Here is a 22,142-nt window from a genome sequence, read left to right on the forward strand (position 1 = left end):
GTGGGATTGAGTATTTTTTATTAATGCCATGAAAACCTAACAGGAAGACCAAACTCATTGTGGCCCATGCTTTTTTTGTCTCTGGAATTTGCTTTCCATAGAATTCTATGATTGTGGGTGGGTTTGGGAGATTATATGCAAGCTAGTTACAGTGAATCCCATAATGTAATAAGAAAGAAAGGGGATTAGTGGTGAAAAACAAGGCCCTGCTTGGGTGTGTGATTATGAACAAAGAATCCTAAGCTTTAACTTTCAGTAAACTGGGAATAATTATATTAAGTGGTAAGATTACTCTGAGGATTAAAGAAGAAAATATATACCAAAGCACTTGGTCTAGGTAAGACTACCTACGTGTTGATTTTTGTCATTATTCCATTTGTATTTTCTTAAACTTTTGTATTGGGCTGCATTATAGCATGATGATCAAAAGATGTAAAAGACTTGAGCAATACATCATTTCTGTAAAATTATTCCTAATCACCTACAGCATGATCAACATGGGTGGCAGGTATCTATGGAAACTCAGGAGGAACAAATAAACTGGCATTGACACTCAATAGCAAATAATGTTTATCAAATCTGCTTGGTTAATGATACAGAGTCCATTCTTTCCACTAGTATTTTCTGAGTATGAACTATGCTTCATGCAGTCTGTGGACAGACTGTATTGAGTAAAACAGGGCTCCCACCCTAACAACTTGGAATCTAGTACAGATGAAAAACACTGGAAAAAAATTCATAATTCTAAGTATGCAGCAGTTTATTTAGGAGACAATGCCAGGAATCACTGTGAGGGAGTGGGGAAGTGAGACATGAAAAGGAGGAAACCAATAAAGAGTAAGACTAACCAGCTACCTTTATGGTAGAGTGGTCAACTATCCCAGATTATGTGGAATTGAGAAGGTTCTCACAACACAGGGCTTTCCAAACTAAAATTGGGACAGTCACAAAAAATCTGGAAGGAGTTAGTCACCTTATTCTATGGGAAAACTACGGTCAATCATTCTGGAGACCTTCAGAGAGGATGCAGGGAACACAATTTAGAATTATCTCAAAGAGGGGCACCTGAGTGACTCAGTTGGTCAAGCATCCGACTCTTGATTTCAGCTCAGGTCATGATCCCAGGGTCGTGGGATCAAGCTCTGCACCAGGCTCTGCACTGAGCATGGTACCTGCTTGGAATTTTCTCTCTCTCCCTCTGTCCCCTCCCCCTGCTTGCTCACTTACTCTCGCTCTCACGCGCTCTCTCTTTAAAAGAAAAAAAGAAAAAATTATCTCAAAGAAAAGCAAGGGAGTATTTCTCCCTCAATGGTTTAACCCTCAATGGTTGAGGGAGGGTCACTTCAAAGCATTATCTTTCATTTACTCTCCATCTGTCCTGTGCATGCTGCTATATCCAGAGAATGCTCTCCAACAAAGACACAAGAAAATATTGGCATGTCTAAGAAGTGTCTGCAGGCAATCTCTGGGGTCAGCCAAAGGGATATGGGTAGGGCACAGACACCATCTGACACATGATTATTTTTCTTCAATCTCGTAAGCAAAAGGATGATTTCAATGTTACTTTCATTTGGATCCTCTAGTTAACGGAGAGTTGAGACCTAACTTAATATTTGCATCCTTTTCTGAACATTTAAAGACAGTTTTAGGGTAGGTTATTTTCTTGACCTCCATAATAAAACACAATTAAAAACTTTCACTCAATTTACCTAGAAATATGTGCATATTTTGTGGTGGGAGTAGCAGGGGGAGCAAAGTAAACCCTTTCATGTGAACTGAAGGTGAGAAGTCATCATTTGGTCATAGTGTTCCCAGTGCCATGATCCTTGTTCTACTTCCCTCAACCTTTAAAGCGGAATTGAGGTCCTTGAGTTTTGTGTGTCACATTTTTTAGGTTCCCACTCAGTTGAATTATGGTCATGATTCCTATCTGTCTCTCCTCCAAGACTCTCTTCACATACCCATTTCCTCTCTGGTATATTTTCAGATCACTCCTCACTCTCCATAAGCCTATGAACTGTTGTGGGAGTGCACTGCCTCTATTTCACTTCTCCTGTGACCACTGCTGTACATTTCTATTTTTTCAAGTCTCACTCACTGCAGCCTATTTTGAATTGGATTCTAGCTCACTCGTGGGGAAACTGGGGATGTTTAATGAGAAGTCATGATTGAAATGTAACACTCAAATCTCTTGTGTAACTTAAAACCCATGACATTGTTTAGCTTAAAACCTACAGTTTGGGGAACTCACTGTATCATAATAAGAACATGAGCTTTGCACATTCAGAATATAACTAAATTATAAATTTAAACTTTAGATCCTGTCACTTCATTGATTAAACTCTCAAACATTTCTGCAACCACCTAAGACCTACTGCTATTAATCTTACCTAGTTTTATGCATTCCATTTCACTGTGTTTCTCAGCACATATGTGATGGCCCTTTACCAAAGCCATCCTCTGATCATGATTATAAACTGACAGTACCTTAGAATGATGATCCTTTGATGATTTTATTACTGAGCAGAAAGTAATCTATATAGTTCCTATTTCATAAACAAATTGCTTAGACTTTTCTGGCTAACCTTCTGTCTCAAAAACTTGTCCTTCAAAGAGTGAACCAGCCTTCATTTTACAAATATGGCAAATGAGCTAACAAGACAGTAAGTGACCTACTTGAAGTCACACAACTTATGATCGAGACTAGAAGACCTCTTCCTATGCTGCTTGTCTTTCATCAATGTCATCCTTCTTATTTCTCTGGAAAGAAAAGGATACCTCAGACAGCCGTCTTCCCATTCATCCACGTGACTCAGATCTCTGTGCCCCACCCTTCAACCATTCCATTTCAGACATGGTAGGACTAGCTTCTTTGTAAAACCTTCAGAGCACTGACCTCCACAGGCATGGCATGAATTCCAGTAACACTTACAGCCTCTTCCAGAGGCTGTACTCTGGTACTCACGGCATCCTATCTAGATAGTTATTCACATCTTCTTAAATAATGTACCTGTCTGCCTAACTCAAAGTCAAAGCCCTTGAGGGCACACTACAGATTTGGACAATTCTTTGCATTCCCCACCACGCCTAAATGCCTGACACTATGCATATGGTAGATGTTTCACAAATATTAAAGAGGATGCTAATGATAACAATTCCATATGTAATTATATGCATAAATACATATATTATACATAATATATACGTACATATACACATTTAGTTTTAATTTTTTAATCTTGAGAATCAAATTATATTTAGTACTGAAAAATCAGTAAGAGATATCGGCTCCCAAATACAGGACTGCCTGTAGAGAACAAAGCAGATTTCAACAAGTGTGTCCACCTGAAATAAGGCAGGGAAGTTATTTCTTGTATTTTGTTGTGAATTGTTTTTGTGTTTGTTAAAGCAATCACATAGAACTAAAGAGAAGAATTTGCATTTAGAGAGTTCACAATTTTAGTAGACTCCTGATGTAAATGCTGTATTGAATTTATTTCCCCAGAGAGGGCAAGGGTCAAGTCAAATTCTGCACCATTTGGAAAACTGATGAAATACAAAGGCAACTTCTGTTGCAGAGTTGAGGGCCAAAGGATTACTAGACACAGAACGACACTTCTATGTGTCAATGAACAACAGGGTCAGAGAAAGTCAACTCACATTTTTATCTTGCCACTGCTTTGGCAACGTGTTAGGAGTTTGGTATTCTGCCCAAATTTCTCCTTTAAGGTATATGTGGAGATCTCTAAGGCGAAGACAGGGTTAAGAAATAGGACTTAAGGGGGAAAATGTATAAAAAGGAGAAACTTTAGCTAAACAAAAGACAGAGGGTTTTTTTGTTGTTGTTGGATTGTTTGTTTATTTGTTTGTTTTGACCATCAGGTCTTTAAAGCTAAGCCATGGTTTTACATTTCTACTACACTAAAACAGGTGTGAATTGCCACATGGAATTGGGAATTTTGTAGGCAAAGGAGGAAACACGTTAGGAGAAGAGTAGTATTACTAAATAGACAAGGTACCTTAAATGCTCCAAACTGGGTTTTACCCAAAGCAAAAGGTTTTGAGTTGCCACTTGGTAGACTGGTACAAAGTGAACAAAAATTTGCATATGTGAGTGTGCACAAAATTCCCAAAGTAAAAATTTTAGCTTGGAATTGTAATCCAAGTCTTCTATTGCCCTAAGGAAAGGTTAATGATAAGAGCCCACTGTTTCACAAGGGCTCAGGAGTGGTGGCTTTTGGACAGAACACTGCTAGCAGGACACTGGAGTCAATTTATTCAGCATGCCTCTAGTCCTCAAACTGTCATCAAAAGCCTAGACATTCGGGCCTTTCAAGCTCAAAATTACCATTCTGAGGGGTGCCTGGGTGGCTCAGTCGGTTAAGCGTCCAACTTCAGCTCAGGCCATGATCTCACGGTTTGTGAGCTTGAGCCCCATGTTGGGCTCTGTGCTGACACCTCAGAGCCTGGAGCCTGCTTCAGATTCTGTCTCCTTTGCTCTCTGCCCCTCCCCCACTTGAGCTCTGTCTCTCTGTGCTTCTCAAAAATAAAATAAATGTAAAAAAAATCTTTTTTAATAAAAACAACTATCATTCTGAAAGTAGCCACCAAAAATTAATAAACGTAAAAAACTATGCCAAACTATAAAACATGACACCACAGAAAGATATGGACACTAACACTGATACCCATTCTATCCGTTTGCAGCAAAGAGGTAAGAAGAACAAAAAGGCCAGGAACTGTCACAGACACTCTTGATCTTCATGGTTCTGTGTGTGATGTTAGAGAAAAAGAAAAAATAGAAAAGGTCACATTTGTGAGACTGTAAACGTGTACATACACATACAGTTAACGAGGTAGTATAAAGTGAGGAAATCTAATTTCCCTACTTGGATAGAGTGGATGGGGGTTGGCAAAATTCCTGGCAAAATTCCATGGAAAAATAAAGTGCTAAACTTTCCAGTATTCCTTATGTAAAGTGGTGCTAGAAAAAGAAATGGTCTAAGGCATAATCTGCCTTTCTCTACAAGGAAGATCTCAGGACATCAGGGTCAATATGAGACTTTGCATGGATAATACTCCTGTATTCAGCTTCAGATTTTTTTTCAGAAACTAGTAGAGTATAAAGCATAATTTTTATTATATATATATAATATGAAACTTGAAAGCTAAGTATGGCACAATGGTAAGGAAATGTATTTAATCTTATCTTCATACCTGTACTTCAAAAAGAAAAGAAACTATTCCAGCCAGTTGTCCTGCACCAAAATCACATTGTCCTTCCCCAGAACCAGACACCAAGTTCTAAAAGCCAAAAAGCTGTCACTGACCTTAGACCCAAAAAAGAGCCCAGTAGGCTGAACATAAGTTGGCTAAACTATGTTTATATTCTTGGATCAGGTTTATTATAAGTTAAACCCTGTATTTTATAATAAATTATCTCGTGCATTTTATTATGAATTATACCATGTGGCTACTGATCAGATCTGGGACAGGCATTTCCATAAGCAAAAAAAAAAAAAGTTGTTTTATGTTAACCTTTCTGAACAGCTGAGTCAAGACCAAGCCCAGGTTACCTGCTGTGATTCAAGGAAATGCAAAACTAAAATGTGACAGAACAGTTCACTAACAAAGGTCAACCTTTGAACCTTGTGCTTTGGGTGTTCAGAAGTCACTGATTAGAATGCAAATACCCATGTGAGATTTTTCATTTTAGGTCTTATCAGCAGACAGCAAAGCTGTCTGGTATCTGTATTCAGATAGCCCTTTAATTAAGCCCTAAAGTATAACTTATATATGTTTTTATAATTTCCTTGTTGGTTTAAATATTTCATATTTGAAAAAGTTATCTGGGATATTACTTGCAAGACTTGCTTAACCTTATAAAGTTGAATCCTTATGGTCACTGAATTTTAGGAAGGATCCATGGTCAGGCATATATAAAATATCAGATTTAAGTACACTTATATTGGCCAACACCAGGATGTGTTCTATAAATGGAATTATTTTGAATTAAGAGTTAATGTTAACATTCCCAAATGTTTTAAGTGTTTGATGTAATTTGCAAAAAAAAAAATGTTTATTTTCAACATTTCTTTAAATTTAAAATAAAGCTTACATTCATGGCCACCAGCGGACAGCACAGCTCTTGAATGACTGCAACCCAAATTTAATACAGAGGTGGTGGTTTGGGATGGTGAGTAGAGACCACAAGAAACCAAAGAGAATCAAGGGCAATATTTCCCTCTGAACACTCAATCTAATCCAATGTTGAGACCTCACAAGTGCAAATTCCAAAAATAAAAAAGAACAATCAAGAATATAATCAGGCTACCTGAAGAAAGACAGATACAGACATCAGGATCCTGAAAAAAAGGTGGGAAGGGTTGGGGAGTGGGATAGTCATGGACAAAGGAAATCTGGCTCAGGAGAGAGATAAAGAAGCACCAAGATATAAAGTGATGAATAGAAACAGGAGAAAAACACTAATTTGGATTCGGGACACAAGAAATGTTGCCAGCAACCAGCCTACAACTGTTAGGTCTCTTCCATTCCTTGACCCAAGCTTGCTGTTAATTGCTTGCTCAGCCAGTCTCCTCCACTGGGTTTTGGCAATCTCAGTGACTATCTGGTTTCTGCTTTCATTGACACTAGTACGGGCTGAATAAAATACCTGTGTCTGGCCTGTCATTAGCATGTGCTCAAAAAATATTCATTGGTTTTTTTCTTCCTCTTAACTTCAAAATAAGAACCAAGGATCAAATATATTTTCCTATTAATATTAGAATGAATATATGCATACTAAAATTCCAAAAATGTTTTCGAACAGTAGAGAGGGTGAGGCTATAACTCAAAAGTTTTATACATGTCTTTGAGGACTGAGCTCTTAAAACCACCTTGTCAATGAACCTTGAAGAACCAGAAGTTTGCAAAGAACTCCTTATGATGCGAACATGCTTCTGATTAGCCCCAAAACCACATACACCCCAGGGGAGAAATTCTTGCTCTCCAGAGCCTTCTTCCCACATCCAAAGAGCTTTAACTATTATTCTTTGAGGCAACTTATGGTCAGTGTGCCACTGGAAAGCTTCTCTTCAAATCTGTGCAGCACGCTACTATGTCAAACTCTGAAGTGCTGCATGTGCTAAAATAAGTCACAGATGACTGACCAGATTAGGGGAAAAAATACTGTGGGCGGGCAACCAGAGACGAAATTGGCAAGAAAGGATGTCAGAGGGGATTTCCAGAGCCTCTACACTGAAGGATAGTGATAGTGAGTTAGTGAGAGAACCCACTGGTGGCAGGAACTCTAATACTTTTGAGGGAAAAGGAGCTTAAGGACTATAAAAAAGAAATGTCAAGAAGGTAACCTACAATTATCAATTCTGCCCTAGGGAAACAAGGGAAAGAAAGTGTTTCATAGAAAACTGCTTCACAACAAACACCAGAACGACCCTCCTGGCAAGGTCTTACCACAGATAATTTTCATGGCTATAACTTCACAGATATTTAAATTTCCATTATACTACAAAGTATTTTTCTAAGGTTTGCACTATCTCTATAATATCTGATAATAATGGAACAGGCTTCACTTTCAGCCAATAGAAGGACTCGTCACTAGGACATGAATTACTCTGAGCCCAGACAAGCCACAAAAAGTACAGCCTCAAACGAATGTTCAAGACTCTCAAAATACACACACACACACACACACACACACACACACACACACCACCAACAATGACAAAGACCAGAACCACAGACCAGTTTCCTTAATTTCGAGTTATGGCTTGTCATGAAGCGTTCCCTGTCTTCCAGATCTGTGCCACAGAAAAAAGGAAAAGATGTGTATGATTCTAGTTTTATCACCAAGAGAAGCCCTTTCTGTTCTCTGTGTGAAAACTTCAAGGGTTTGTCACTGCCCACAGAAAATGTACTATCAAGCCCCACAACCTTATGTGACTTTTTAAGGAAGAAGGAAGTTGCTAGTGCCTGTCGTGCACAGCGGCAACATGCTCAGGTTCTCGGTGCAAACCACAGCACTCGGTTTGCTAAGAGTCCTACCACCAGAGGAAATGTGCAATGAGACTCCCAGCCATCAGCTACCAAAGGAGAAAACAAATATCTCATGTGGCACATAGAGAAAGCAACGGCTCTGGGGGTGGGGCACAGGGGTGGGGGGGTTGCCTAGAGCTTCCAGAAAAAGAATGAACAGGTAGCACCCCAGACCCAGGGCAGAGGGAATTCTCCTTCAGCAAGTGAACCCACAAAAGGCTATAACCTTGCTGATCTCACAGGTCAAAAACATACAGCAGATGGATTGCTCTCATAGAGAAATAGAACTGTTTGAAATGCCTTCCATCTCCATAAAATTTTGATGCATGTAAATATTTATATCTTGCATGTTTATCATATGCATTTTTGCATGTTATAAGCAACAGGATTTTCTCTCAAAAACTCTATAGTGCAAGCCAAGCAAATCCTCCCTTACTGACATTGTTCACCCCCATATACAGTCATATACAGAAGACATCATTTTGAATGGTTACATCCCTCTGATTTCTAGTCTTTGAGTCAGAGGATTAGCCTAAACAAAGTCATCTTTAGAGAACCAGACCTTATTTCTTTAGAGCAAAAAGGAGCAGCACCCTAGCAATACGGTGCACAGATGGAAGACGGCAGAGAGGAAAAAAACCAGGCTCTGAACTGACATTATCTTGGCTTGCTACTGATTTCTATCAGTGAGAGGCAGCACTGATTTTTTCTTTCCAGTGAATTGAGGGGTGGGGAGGGGGAGGAAGAAAGGAATGGAGGGAGGGAGAGAGGGAAAAGAATGAAAGAACGAAGAACAAAAGAAAGAACAAAAGAATGAAAGAAAGAAAGAAAGAAAGAAAGAAAGAAAGAAAGAAAGAAAGAAAGAAGAGAGAAGGGAGGGTGGGAGGGAGGAAGGAAGAAACTAGCATATCTTCTAAACTATATTATGTAAGATATCATTAAGTATATAGGAGTGCAGTTTAGGACTTCACTCCCAAGCAGCTGGAGTCCATACTGAGCCTGCAGACATTCTAGCTCCTATCGTGAGTATTTTAGGAGGTGGGTGAACTATTTGGGGACTGAATCACTTTCCTAAGAACATTCAGTGTACATCAACCAATCCCTCATAGCTCTGCATCACCTGGGCTGGTGAGATGGTCTTCTCCTTGCCTAGACAACTGACAGTTCTAGAGCTTGTAGATAAGAGCTTAAAAGACAGCTGAAAAAAGATCATGTGTTAGGAGGACTAGGGGTACAACTAGGACTGGTTGTACTCAACTGGAATTAATAAAGTTAAAAACCAAACTAGAAGCAGCCTATGGCAGATTAAAAAGGGCCAGAAATTCTTTGATACTCTTTCCTTCAAGAAATGGGGTCTCTTTCCCTTCCCCTTCAATCTGGGCTGGCTGGCAACTGCTTGATGAATAGAATGTGGCAGGAATGACACTCTGTGAGCATCAGGCCCTGACTCTAAGAGAACTGGCAGTTTTCACTTCAGTCTCTAGAAGTGCTGAGCTGCCATGTTAGAAGTCTAACTCCTCAGTGGAGAGGTCCTGGGAAGACATGAAGATGGAAAGCAGCCCAGCAGAGCCCCCTCCTTACAGCCATCACCATCCTGTGACCCATCAGAGTCTATTTTGGATGTCTATTTTGGATTTCTTCTCTACATCCAGGCACGAGTCTGCAAGGCTTAGATGATTTACCAGGGAGGAGCTCTGGGGGAGCATCAAAGACTCAGAGGAAGGGCAAGTCAGCCTAGGAGGGAAGGAAATGTAGAGTTGGAGTTGGAAGGCACATGAGCCAAGGCAGCCTGAGGTTGCATGACTGTTAAGCAAAAAGCACTCAAATAGCAGAAGTGGGGCTCTGGGGGGAAAGACAGAGTGCCAATATTCAAGAAAAATCTCCCTGCTTTGTAAACACTGAGTGTCCTTAGGTAAAGCTCCTCTTGGAACATACTTAAGACACCTGGAGCCTGGCAAATTGGAAGCACAGAGATAAACAAAGAAGTGAATTTAAGAAGACATTCTTCTGTTGAATGGCTATTTGTTTATTTTCATCAGGTGGCTGCTTACTTTTCCTCCAATTGTGCCATATTCCACTTTATGCTCAAATAAGCTCATTTTGGCAAGAGAGTTGCTAAAGGTTCCATGCTTTGCATACTAAAGTTTTGTTTTGTTTTGTTTTGTTTTTATACAGAGACTTCAAAACTATTGAGGGGCGCTGGGGTGGCTCAGTCAAACACTTGACTCTTGATTTCGACTCAGGTCATGATCTTACGGTTCATGAGTTCAAGCCCCGCATCGGGCTCTGCGATGACAATGTGGAGCCTGCTTGGGATTCTTTCTCTCTCCATCTCTCTCTGCCCCTCCCCAGCTTGTGCATGCACACATGCACTCTCTCTCTCAAAAATTAAAAAAAAAAAAAAAAAAAACTATTGAAAAATCTAAGCAGTGGTTCTCCAGAGGAAGTCTGTTGTCAGCCTCCCTGCCACCAGCACCCCTTCACCCAGTCCCCATAGAGAGACAAGAGAGCTACCTCTATTGGGAGAGAAAAAGAAGTCAAAGACACAAAAATTTCTACCCTTTGTAGTCAACAATAATGTATCTTCTAATGCATATCCTTCCTGCCTCCTGCCCATGCTCTTGGTGGCAAAAAAGGTATGCACTCTATGCCCAGGATGGCAGATGTGACCTATATTTTCATGTTCTGATGCTCTTTGTGGCTTCCTCTTCCCCTCATGGGGCCCATGATGCCTCTGTTCAAAGCACTTTTTCCATTAGCTTATGGCTTTGTGTCAGGCAAGTCCGTAACTGTTTCAATCATCCTGTCCATGCAGTCACCCAAACAACAGGAATTAGGTAAGCACATAAACCAGCCTAAGAGAGGTCTAGTCTGCTTTGGAGAACAAATGGAAAGTCCTGTAATGATGTACAGGCAATGTTTTGTGTGATTAAAATAATATCAACTAGATGACTAATGACTTGTGGGTTTCTTCTCATTTAGGAGGTCACATGATTCCTCTCTTGGGTCCAAATCTACCACTTCCACTTAGCTTAACTTACAAAAACAAAGGTCTCCAACACTCAACTGTATCATTTTTTTTTAAACTAGATTCTGTAATATCTCCCTCACTCTGCAAACCATGCTATTTTTCACTTAATGCTTTAGCTCTTATTGGTAAGATAAAATAAAAGTTTAAAAATGCGGATGAGGGGCACCTGGGTGACTCAGTCAGTTAAGCATCCAACTATTGATTTCGGCTCAGGCCATGATCTTGTGGTCATAAGTTTGAACCCCGCAGTGGGCTCAGTGCTGGGTGTAGAGCCTGCTTAAGATTCTCTCTCTCGGGGCGCCTGGGTGGCGCAGTCGGTTAAGCGTCCGACTTCAGCCAGGTCACGATCTCACGGTCCGTGAGTTCGAGCCCCGCGTCAGGCTCTGGGCTGATGGCTCGGAGCCTGGAGCCTGTTTCCGATTCTGTGTCTCCCTCTCTCTCTGCCCCTCCCCCGTTCATGCTCTGTCTCTCTCTGTCCCAAAAATAAAATAAAAAAAAAAAAAAAAAAGATTCTCTCTCTCTCCCTCTGCCTCTCCCCCTCTCCCGCTCGCTCTCTCAAAAAAAAAAAATGGATGAAATTTTGCTTTTATTATTAGTCCTGTTTTGTTACAATGAGCCTGATTTTGACCCTGTGGACATATAACCTGTTTAGATAATAGCGGTGTTTATGTTCATAATACCTTCCCCAAACACACTGACAGCACAAATTTGAAAACTAGAAAGAAAGAAGGAAGAAAGTAAGGAGAGAGTGAGGGGAGGGAGGGACAGAGGAAAGGTAGGTATATTTGGCTCATGTTTCTACCTCTTTTACCTAGGATTCCAACTCTACACGTATTCCTTCCTACCTGCCCTTCTATGCTTGAGCTGGTAAAGGACTTGGCTTGTCCTCCTACTAAGAGAAAAATCCTTAGTACCTTCTTTCTCTAAAAACATTAGGACAAACTCAATGAAGTCAGCGCACAGAAGGTGAGGAGTTCTCAGCCAATAAGACTCTTTCGGACCTTCCAGATATGATATGGTCTCTCCATCTTCATTCTGCCAACCAGCTCACAGTTTCTCTACCAGCATCTGCCAGAATCTGCAACTGCCAAGAACAGGAGCAGGCAGCTTTCCATTTTAGTCAGACATCCAGTCTTGGATGACTGAGTCCTACATCCTAGAACATGTTCCTTCCCTCTAATTGCCTTACTCTTTAGGAAGCTGTGGTAGGCAGAATAAAGATCTCCCCAGAACATCCATGCTCATGTCCACACCCTACTCCCTAGATCCTGTGAATATGTTGGGTTACATGGCAAAGAGGAATTTAAGGTTACAGGTGGAATTAAAGTTGCTAATGAGCTCACCTTTAGAAAGGAAAATCACCCTCCATTATCTGAGTGGGCCCAACATAATCAGAAAGGTTCCTAAAAGTGGAAGAGAGGTACAGAAGAGGAAATCAGAGTGATATAATGTGAAAACAACTCAACCTGCCATTACTGGCTTTGAAAATGGAGAGAGTTGCAAGCCAAGGTACATGGACCTGGAAAGCTGGAAAAACAAAGAAGAAGATTCTCCCCTAGAACCTCCACAAAGGAACACAGCATTGCTGACACTTTGATTTTAGGTCAGTGAGGTCTGCATCAGACTTCCAATGCACAGAGTTGTAAGATTATAGACTGTGTTGTTTCAAGCCACTAAGTATGTGGTAACTTATTACAGCAGCAATAGAAAACTAATACAGAAACCATTAGTACAAAGCAAGTCTACCCTACTTGGGTAGCCATCCTGCACTCACTCTAGATTCTCAGGTTGAAGCCCAGGCACACAGTTCATCCCACTTGAACATGGGGTTCTAGTCCTCCCAATGTACCCTTCCTGGAGGTTGACATGGGACCACATCTACACTGCCTATTCCCTCTAGACTTAACTGACCTCTAAAGTTCCCCTCATAATTCTAAGGATGCTTATGCAAATTGTTACACTGAGCAGCCTGCAGAACATCCTTGTAGATGTGCAAAATGGGCCCAACTTTTCATTCATTCATTGAAGAAATACTTATTGTTGAGCCAAATGATCCCTAAATTTTCTGTAGACTCTTAAGACTCTAAAGAGAAGACTCTAAGACTCTACTCATATAATTGAAAAGATAATAGTTATTACTTCTGAGAGCAAATGTTCAAGCAAATACTGAAGTAAATGCCTTTGCTATTACTTTTATTTTTCTCTCATGTTGGCCTTCTCTAGAAGTCTTAGGAAGCGTAGATCAAAAAGCTCTAAGTGGCATGTAGGTCATTGCTTTGCCTTTGTAGATACTCATCTTAATATAAAAAGCCCCTTGTTTGGTTGAAAGGTAAATGAGTTTCCCAGAGAACCAGCCCTTCATCAGTGGCATAGTGCAGTAGTGGAGGCCCAGACCCCACTTCAGAATGCTCAAGTTCAGAACAACCTGGGATCTGTTTCTCACAAGCTATAGAAGGGGACAAGCTAATTCACTTCTCACTACCTCTGTTTCCCATTTACAAGATGAGTAAAATAATAATATCTACTTTGTAGGATACTTGTCAGGTTAAGTCATTAATACATACAAGATGCTTAGAGCACTGCCTGGCATAGGGCCATCCATCACTGTCACACTTTGTTACTCCTTTGGTTCTCTCACTGTCAGGGTTTTGGAAATCCTGATAACTTCTGGTCTTGCCAAAGGCCATGGCTTTCCAAAAAGAAATACAATGGTGTACTTATTCCCAATAGCCATCCAAATATAAAATCCATGTTTGGAAAACTTCTCAATGCTTCTTTTAAGCTGCTAAACTCCCCTTAATTAAGGTTTAAAATAAGTTCCTCCAAAAGTTTCAAAGCATAGGTCACTCATAATTACCTCTCCTAAGTTATTTTACAAAATTCCCAAGGGGAGAAATTCCTCCAAGTATATAAGGCAGTCTATCAGTGTTTAACAAACGGGGATGTATTTTAAAATGTAAATTCTCAGTCCTCATTTGAGATTTAATAAATTGGAATGGAGGCCCATAAATCTGAATATTAATAAAAATATTATATATGGTATATTGTTCTTATGCATACAAAGTTTAAGAAACATTGCCTTAGCAATCTTTAATTTAGAAGCTACCCTCATTTTATTATGCTAGATAATTCTGCAGATAAAGACAACTCTGGAAAAAGGCGAGGCTTAATTGGCTTCTATACCATTCTCTTGTAAGATTTTTTAAAAATAAATCACCCATCTGCTTTCTCAAGGAAGGGAAAGAGAAAGACCTCGCATACTGGAAAGTGACTTATTAACAGAGAAAAGCATTATTACCTCATAGCTCAGACACCACTGGATGAATGAGTGTTAAGAACACAATTACACGTGGTTTTCACAGTAGACACTGCATTATGAGAATCTAGATTCTAATATTAGAGTGTCTGAAATGCACTCATTTGTGATAATAATATTGAAAATGCAAGTTGTAGTTGAATGCATTCCTTATTAATTTTCCTTCAATACATGATATAATTAACTGACAATCGTCAGCTCTTAAAACAAAAGGAACATTGCCTCAGCATGTTTGTTGTGAAATAAAAGGGTGACGTGTCAAAAATGTGCTAGGAACAGAGGAGTTGACATCATCTGCAGCGTGGTGATGAGCTTTCCTTACATACCTCCAAAAAAGGAAAAGAAAACTCATGTTTTGGAAAACAATGCCAAGTTTTAACACTTTTCCTCTTTATTGTTGGTTTTTTTTACTGTGATAATTAATGTTCAACCTCAAATATTAAAGGAAAATATTTGGGGGCACGTGGTTTCATGTGGCTAAGTTTTCACTTTTGGAAAGCGTGAATGGGAGCCCACCTGCGGCAGCACCCTCTGCTTTCCTCCTTTCAAAGACATCCAGACTCCTCTCTAGCCTCTGAGGTTAATGCCCAGAAAACTGCATTTTTAACTATCATCACTGGTGATTCCTGCACCCATCAAATTTGAGAACTACTTCTTTGAGAACATATAATGGAATTGAAACTTAGTGATGTATGTTTTCCTTATTTTTGAAGTACTTTAAAATTATCATAAGAGTAAACTAATAAACAGAAATTCAGAAAATTAACATGAGAATCAAGTCTAAGACTGTGATAAGAATCAATAAATATTTCCCAAATAAATGACTAGAAATAACTAATAACATGAGTAAATATAATTGAGCCAAGGAGTTATGAATTCTTTGACTTTACCAGTATCAAAAAGATAAATTATTAAAGCTTTATCATCTGTATTAAACTTGTATTCACAGTCCAAAGTAACCTACGAACTTATGTATCTCAATAATATTCTTCATTTTTTTCTCACTTGTTGGGGGAGGGGAGAATTATTATGTATTCACCAGAAGCAAAAATAAAATGTAAATCACACCAACAAACCTTTGCTATTTTTTTTGTTGTCACATCTTTGTTTTGACTTTTTAGATTTTTCTCAAGGCAAGTGATATTAGCATCCATCTACTTGAGCTCTTCATGGGGCTGCTTGTCTATGGTCAGGGGTGAGTCACTGGCCCCATAACTCATGAGTCCAGTTTACTGGTCACGCAGGTAGGAATCCCCTGACTAGCAACTACTCCCACAACACTGGTTTGTCCTAATCTGTTTGAGAAATGACACTTGCTTCCACCTAATGCCAACATCAGTGCTCTAAGCACTTTTGGGTGCCTCTAGCACCCAAAAGATGAAACGGGATATCTATCAAGTCATCCAACTGTATGGATTATCTCCTTACATTATCGCTGTCTTACTTAAAATTATACGAAAATATTTTCAAATTATAGAAAATTTATAACACAGAAAAAAATTACTCATTTTGACATTACCCCATACACTTATCACAATCACATATGAATCTATTTGTAATTATTAATTATCTTTTGTCACTTAAAAAATAAGTCATATTTTTCATATTTATATTTAAATAGTTGTATAATGTTCCCTCAAATGGACAAGCCACAGTTTACCTAAACTATCCTTATTGTTGGGCACTTACATTGTTTCTAAAGTCTTACTATCAGCGCACCTGGGAGGCTCAGTTGGTTAAGCACCCAACTCTTGGTTTTAACTCAGGTCATGATCTCATGAGTTCAAGACCCACATTGGGCTCCATGCTGACAGTGCAGATCCTGCTTTGGATTCTCTCTCTCTCTCTCTCTCTCTCTCTGCCCCTCCCCTACTTGTCCTGTCTCTCTCTATCTATCTCAAAATAAATAAACTTAAAAAAAAATTTAAGTCTTGCTAGCATAAATCATGTTTTGATGAATATTTGTGGTGTTTTCTGTATTTTGAATTATTACCTTAGGACAGATTCCCAGTTCTGAGATTAATAAAGCAAAAGTATATTATTTTTATTGATTTTTGGAAAAGGTGTAACAGTTTAAAGAGCCCCAACAAAGGTATTATTAGTTTACTTTTTCACAGTATCCTTGTCAAAACTGGATGTACTTCTTTGTTTTTGCTAATTAAATAAAAAGCAGTCCCTTTGCCGATAACTGTGCTCTGCAGCCCTTTGTTGTTTTTCATCCAACTATATTTACAGTAAAGCTCCTTGAAAACTAGAACTAGGAAAGCTGCAAATGAGCAGAATCTCAATAAAAGAACTGGTATCCAAAACAATTACAACCGGCCAGTGAAGAAGGCTGGGAACATACCAGAATAACTGCAGAAAGAGGGAGACGCAGACTGTGGAAACAGAATGAGTTCAGTATCTGGAGTTCTGCAACGGCCAAGTGGCCATGGGGCTGGGGGTTGGAAAGAAAGGCAGAGAACCAACAGTTGTCGAGCTACGATATGAACTAACATGGACCAGCAACCACGCTAGATAGTTCGTAGACAATACGTGATTTCATCCAGGCAACAGCGCTGTACCCTACTGTGCTGGGTTAAATAGCATCCCTCCAAAACTTCTTGTCCACCCAGAAGTTCAGAACGTGACCTTGTTTGCAAATAGCGTCTTTGCAGATGTAATTAGTTAAGATCAGGCCATACTGGCTCTCTCCTCCGGGCTGCCAACAGGCCGTCCAGACTGAGGAAGACCCGGAAACTTCGGGGCCACGTGAGCCACGGACACGGTCGCGTCCGCAAGCACCGGAAGCACCCAGGAGGCCGGGGTCATGCCGGTGGCATGGATCCCCACAGGGTCAACTTTGACAAATACCAGCCAGGTTACTTCAGAAAAGCTGGTGTGAGGCATTACCACATAGAAAGGAACCAGGGCTTCTGCCCAACTGTCAGCCTCGATAAACTGCGGACCTTGGTCAGTGAGCAGTCACAGGAAAAGGCTGCCAAAAACAAGACGGAAGCTGCTCCCATCAGCAATGTGGGGTGATCGGGCTACGACAAAGTTTTGGGAAAGGGAAACTCCCCAAACAGCCTGTCATGGGGAAGGCCAAATTCTTCAGTAGAAGAGCTGAGAAGATCAAGGGTGTGGGAGGAGTCTGTGTCCTGGTAGCTTGAAGCCACATGAAGGGAGGTTCATTAAATACTGACAAGTGCTTAAAAAAATAAATTAAAAAAATCAGGCCATACTGGATTAGAGTGAACCCCAAATCCAATGACTAATGTCCTTATGGAAAGGCCACGTGAAGACACAGAAACAGACCAACACACTTCGGGAAAAACATGTGACAATACAGACAGAGACAACAGTGATGCTGCTGTATGCCAGGGAAACCCAAGGACTGCCAGCAACCACCAGAAGTTGTGAGGAAGCAAGGAAGGATCTTTCCCTAGAGCCTTCAAAGACAGCATGGTCCCCCAAAACACCTTGGTTTGGACTTCTGGCTCCCAGAATTGTGAGACAATCCATTTCTTTGGTTTTATGGCATCAAGTTTATGATAATTTGTTATGGCAGCCATAGGACACTAACACAACTAGATATTTCATTCTGGATTTACAGATGAAAACGAAGTTCAGAGAGATTTAGTGTCCTCTAAATATACCTCTAAGTGGCAGAACCAGGATGCAAACTAAAGCAGCCTGACTCCAACCTGTGTTCTTTCTTCTACATTTTGCTGCTTCACAGGAACCTTTTGGTTCTAAGCCTGGTTGTGTCACCAGTTTGCTGTGAGGCCTTGAGAAGTTCACATAATCTCTTCTGGCCTTAGTTCACTGTGTGTAAAACAGCTACTAGGGTGGTTGATTTCTTTTTTTTTTTTTTTAATTAAAAAAAATTTTTTAAGTTTATTTTGAGATAGAGCATGCATGCACACACAAGTGGGGAAGGGGCAGAGAGAGAGACAGATTGAGACAGAGAGAGAGAGGAAGAGAGAGAATCCTAAGCAGGCTCTGTGCTGTCTGCACAGAGCCAGACACAGGGCTCAATCCCACGAACTATGAGGTCATGACCTGAGCTGAAATCAAGAGTCAGACCCTTAACCGACCAAGCCACCTAGGTGCCCCTGGGTTGGTTGATTTCTGAGATCCTTCTTCCTCTACAGCATTCTGCAAGGTAGCTGCCCACCTACAACTCTAATCCTACTAGTACCTCCAGTGAGTGAGGCTCAAGGAACCTGGAGAATCCTTGCCTATGGCTCCACTAAAGGCATTTCCTATACTCAATCCAAGTCCACAACAGGTTTATATGAAGGAACCTACAAGAAAGAAAGAAGCCTTGAGATCCTTAACACCACAGAGTTTGAGTCATGAACCTGCTGGTATTAGAGACCAAGTTGTATCTTATTCAAGAAACAGCTTAAGATAAAAGTCACCACGCTCAGAGCAGAACACTCTGCAACCAACTCTGTTCTTTCATACCCCTGACTTCAGTGACAGGTTTTGCCAATACAATGCCATTTCTGGATTAGGCTTCATAGCACATTCCCATGCTCTAGAATTATAAACACTTCATACTAGATTTACTATCTGTTTCCAAACTGTAAGGAAAGGTCATTATGAATGGTTTCAAATCCTCTGAACCAAACTATTTAGTGTATCTCTCTCTTTTCAATGAGAACCAAAATAATAGCAATAACAGTTTTGAATTACAGAGTGTCTGTTGTATACCAGTGAATGAGCCCTACACATCCAGCATCTCATTTAACCCTCGGAACTCCAACACTATGGTTGCTGTTTTTATTCTCATTTTTTCTGGGATGGATCTGAAGACTAAGAAGCTCAAGGCTATTTAGTCATTTAATATACGCTTATTAAACTTCTCTTTATACCAGGCACAAGGGCTAAAAAGAACAAGGACATGGACATTAAGTAACAATTTTGATTAAATATATACCCACAAAAAAAGTCTGGAAAGGTGTCACAAAATGTTCAGGGCTATAGGACTTGCATAAACGGTGACTTTCATTTTCTACTTTGTTCTTCCATATTTCTACCATGGATATCACTTACATCCATAATCATAAAAAACACTGTTTTAAAGACAGAATCTCTGCCTTCGAGGGATTTATAGTGACGGGAAGCAGAGAGTATCAACAGCTTGCTCAGACAAACTGCAGCTCATAAGTGATGAAACAAATTCTAACCTAGGGCTGTCAGAATTCCAAATTCTAGTTTATCTTTCCTACCCTATACTGCCTCTAGTGACATATTCATTTGCCTTGAGGTCTATTTATATTTACTTTGCTTTGTTGAAATTATGTTATAGACTTCATGGGGCAATGGCAACAGTGCCGTCTGAAAGATGTGCCTTTGTGGGCTCGCTCAAGGTTGTTGGTGGCCCTCCCTCCTTTGCTTCTCCACCCACAGATCTTTGTACCCAAGGAAATGCAGAGGTGGTGCCTGTGAGCATTTTATCTGATATCCTGGCACCCTAAAGAGGTATTTCAGATGCAGTTAAGAGCTTCTAAAACATTCATCACACAAATTATATTTTACCTGCCCTATCACTTAAATCTGAAATACACAACATATTCCTTAATGATAACTATGCCATCCTAAAACTAGTTGGTGAAAGAAAAGTTCAAAAGAGCTCCAAACTCTTTCTCCATATCTAATTTATTCATCTGCAAAAAAAGTTTTCAGTGAGAACCTCTCAATCTGTCCTTCTCAAATGCCCACTGAGCCATGGGATTTGAGTTTTGATATATGTCTGCCCATGACTGATTTAATTTCTAGTCCTACAGCAATAGTCTCCTGGGGATAATTAGAATTATTTTGATTTTTCTAACTTTATTAATGTTTTTGTCTCCGTTCTTATAATTAGGTTAGGGATCGTGGCCAATATGGCTGCATTCCTGACAGTTGTTGTAGTTCTGAGCACAGAGTGAGTAATGAATAAACACTGACCAACAGATTAAGTTATTATTGCAATTAGGCTTAAGGGATTTTTTTAATCTCAAAAACAATAAAAGATAATTATTTTCTTCCTATAAACCATACAATGATTAACTCTTAATCTTACAGCTGTGCAGCTAGAAATTCTCCCAAATTCCCTGCTTTACCTTTCTGATATTTTCCCTGTCCTTCCTTTACTTGGAATTCTGAACTGCTTAGTGGAAAAAGCAATAGCAGCATAAACATGATGCAGAGTCCATTTTGGACTATTGTGTTTCCCTGTCCTCAAAAAGCTCTATCTTTCTCTATTCAATGCAGTTTCTGTATAAAATATCACTTGCCATTGAAAGCCAGTGTCAATTAGGGTCACTGTCCTCAAAACTGAGATGCGATGCAGGAGTCTAACAAAAGCACATACAGCTTAGAACAGACGTCACGGAGCAAAGTGAACTCACATCAAGACACCACAGCATGGCTCCCCCTGTGCAGTGAGGACCTGCTTATTTATTTTCCTTTCTTAATCACAAAAAGTATGTTCCCAAAGGGAAAGGAGATGAGACACAGTGAGAAATGGGGAGAGTGGGGAACAGAATGGGGTAGCAAGAGAGAGACCATTGCCTGTGACAAACACCTGAATCAGGATGTGACTGAACTCGCCATGGAAATATCTCATGATGAAAATTGAACTCACTTATTTTCAGGGTGGTGGAAAGATCTGCACCACCCTGCCCTGGGCTGTGGCCTAAGCACACAATGCAGAGAGCTGAATTTTTCTGTGGAAGGTCTGAGAAAGATATGTGAGGAAAAAGAAAAAAATTTGAGATAAAGGTTTGAGATAAAGCACCCATTAGGTGCCAAGTGGTGCCCATCCATGGGGGTTCTACCACACAGCCCAGGAGGCAGGCTCCTGGAGGACTCAACTCATTCTGCAGTCAGGAGACAAAAAGAGGAAAAAAGAAAAGAGTAAAAGGAAAGAGAAATATAAGAAAGAAAAATGGGATATTGAATTCATTCACAAAATGGAGCTTGTTTTCCCCTCATCCATGATTAAAGGGTAAAGAGATCTACAAATGGTGAAGAGATCTGGTTTTCTTTTTTTTTTTTTTTTAATTTTTTTTTAACATTTATTTATTTTTGAAACAGAGAGAGACAGAACATGAACAGGGGAGGGGCAGAGAGAGAGGGAGACACAGAATCTGAAACAGGCTCCCGGCTCTGAGCTGTCAGCCCAGAGCCCAGCGCGGGGCTCGAACTCAGGGACCGCGAGATCATGACCTGAGCCGAAGTCGGCCGCTTAACCGACCGAGCCACCCAGGCGCCCCTGGTTTTCTGATCTAAGTATGATGTCAGAGGGGCAGTACACGCCCAGGAATATCTAGCTGGAACCCATGAAAAAGGTTTCGTCTCTTTCAATAAGAGATGTTTTCAGGTTATTGTTTCCATTTATAAACAGAATTATTTGAAATGTTATGTACCTTAAATGAGGAAGAGAACTCATAGCCTTGAGGAGAAAAGATGAAATGTTATTAGTTAAGACCAATGATAAATACAAACTGAGATCCATTCTAAAGCAGCTATTTATTATTTTTTTTAATATGAAATTTATTGTCAAATTGGTTTCCATACATCACCCAGTGCTCATCCCAACAGGTGCCCTCCTCAATACCCATCACCCACCCTCCCCTCCCTCACACCCCCCATCAACCCTCAGTTTGTTCTCAGTTTTTAAGTCTCTTATGTTTTGGGTCCCTCCCTCTCTAACCTTTTTTTTTTTTCCTTCCCCTCCCCCATGTTTTAAATCACAGGCATTTT

The 22,142-nt window shown here is 40.1% G+C and overlaps 1 protein-coding gene across 1 annotated transcript; it reads left to right on the forward strand.

Annotated features, from left to right (window-relative positions):
• The first annotated feature begins 10,771 nt into the window (after positions 1–10,771).
• LOC128778376 (60S ribosomal protein L27a-like) lies at positions 10,772–17,554 on the forward strand. Its single transcript, XM_053907664.1, is given in 5 exon segments — positions 10,772–10,892; positions 12,352–12,506; positions 15,524–15,597; positions 17,114–17,442; positions 17,445–17,554. Coding segments are annotated over 5 exon segments (789 nt in total).
• The last annotated feature ends 4,588 nt before the right edge of the window (positions 17,555–22,142 follow it).

Source organism: Panthera pardus, unplaced genomic scaffold, assembly GCF_024362965.1.
Source record: "Panthera pardus isolate Hobbes unplaced genomic scaffold, ASM2436296v1 HiC_scaffold_2, whole genome shotgun sequence".
NCBI lineage: Eukaryota > Metazoa > Chordata > Mammalia > Carnivora > Felidae > Panthera > Panthera pardus.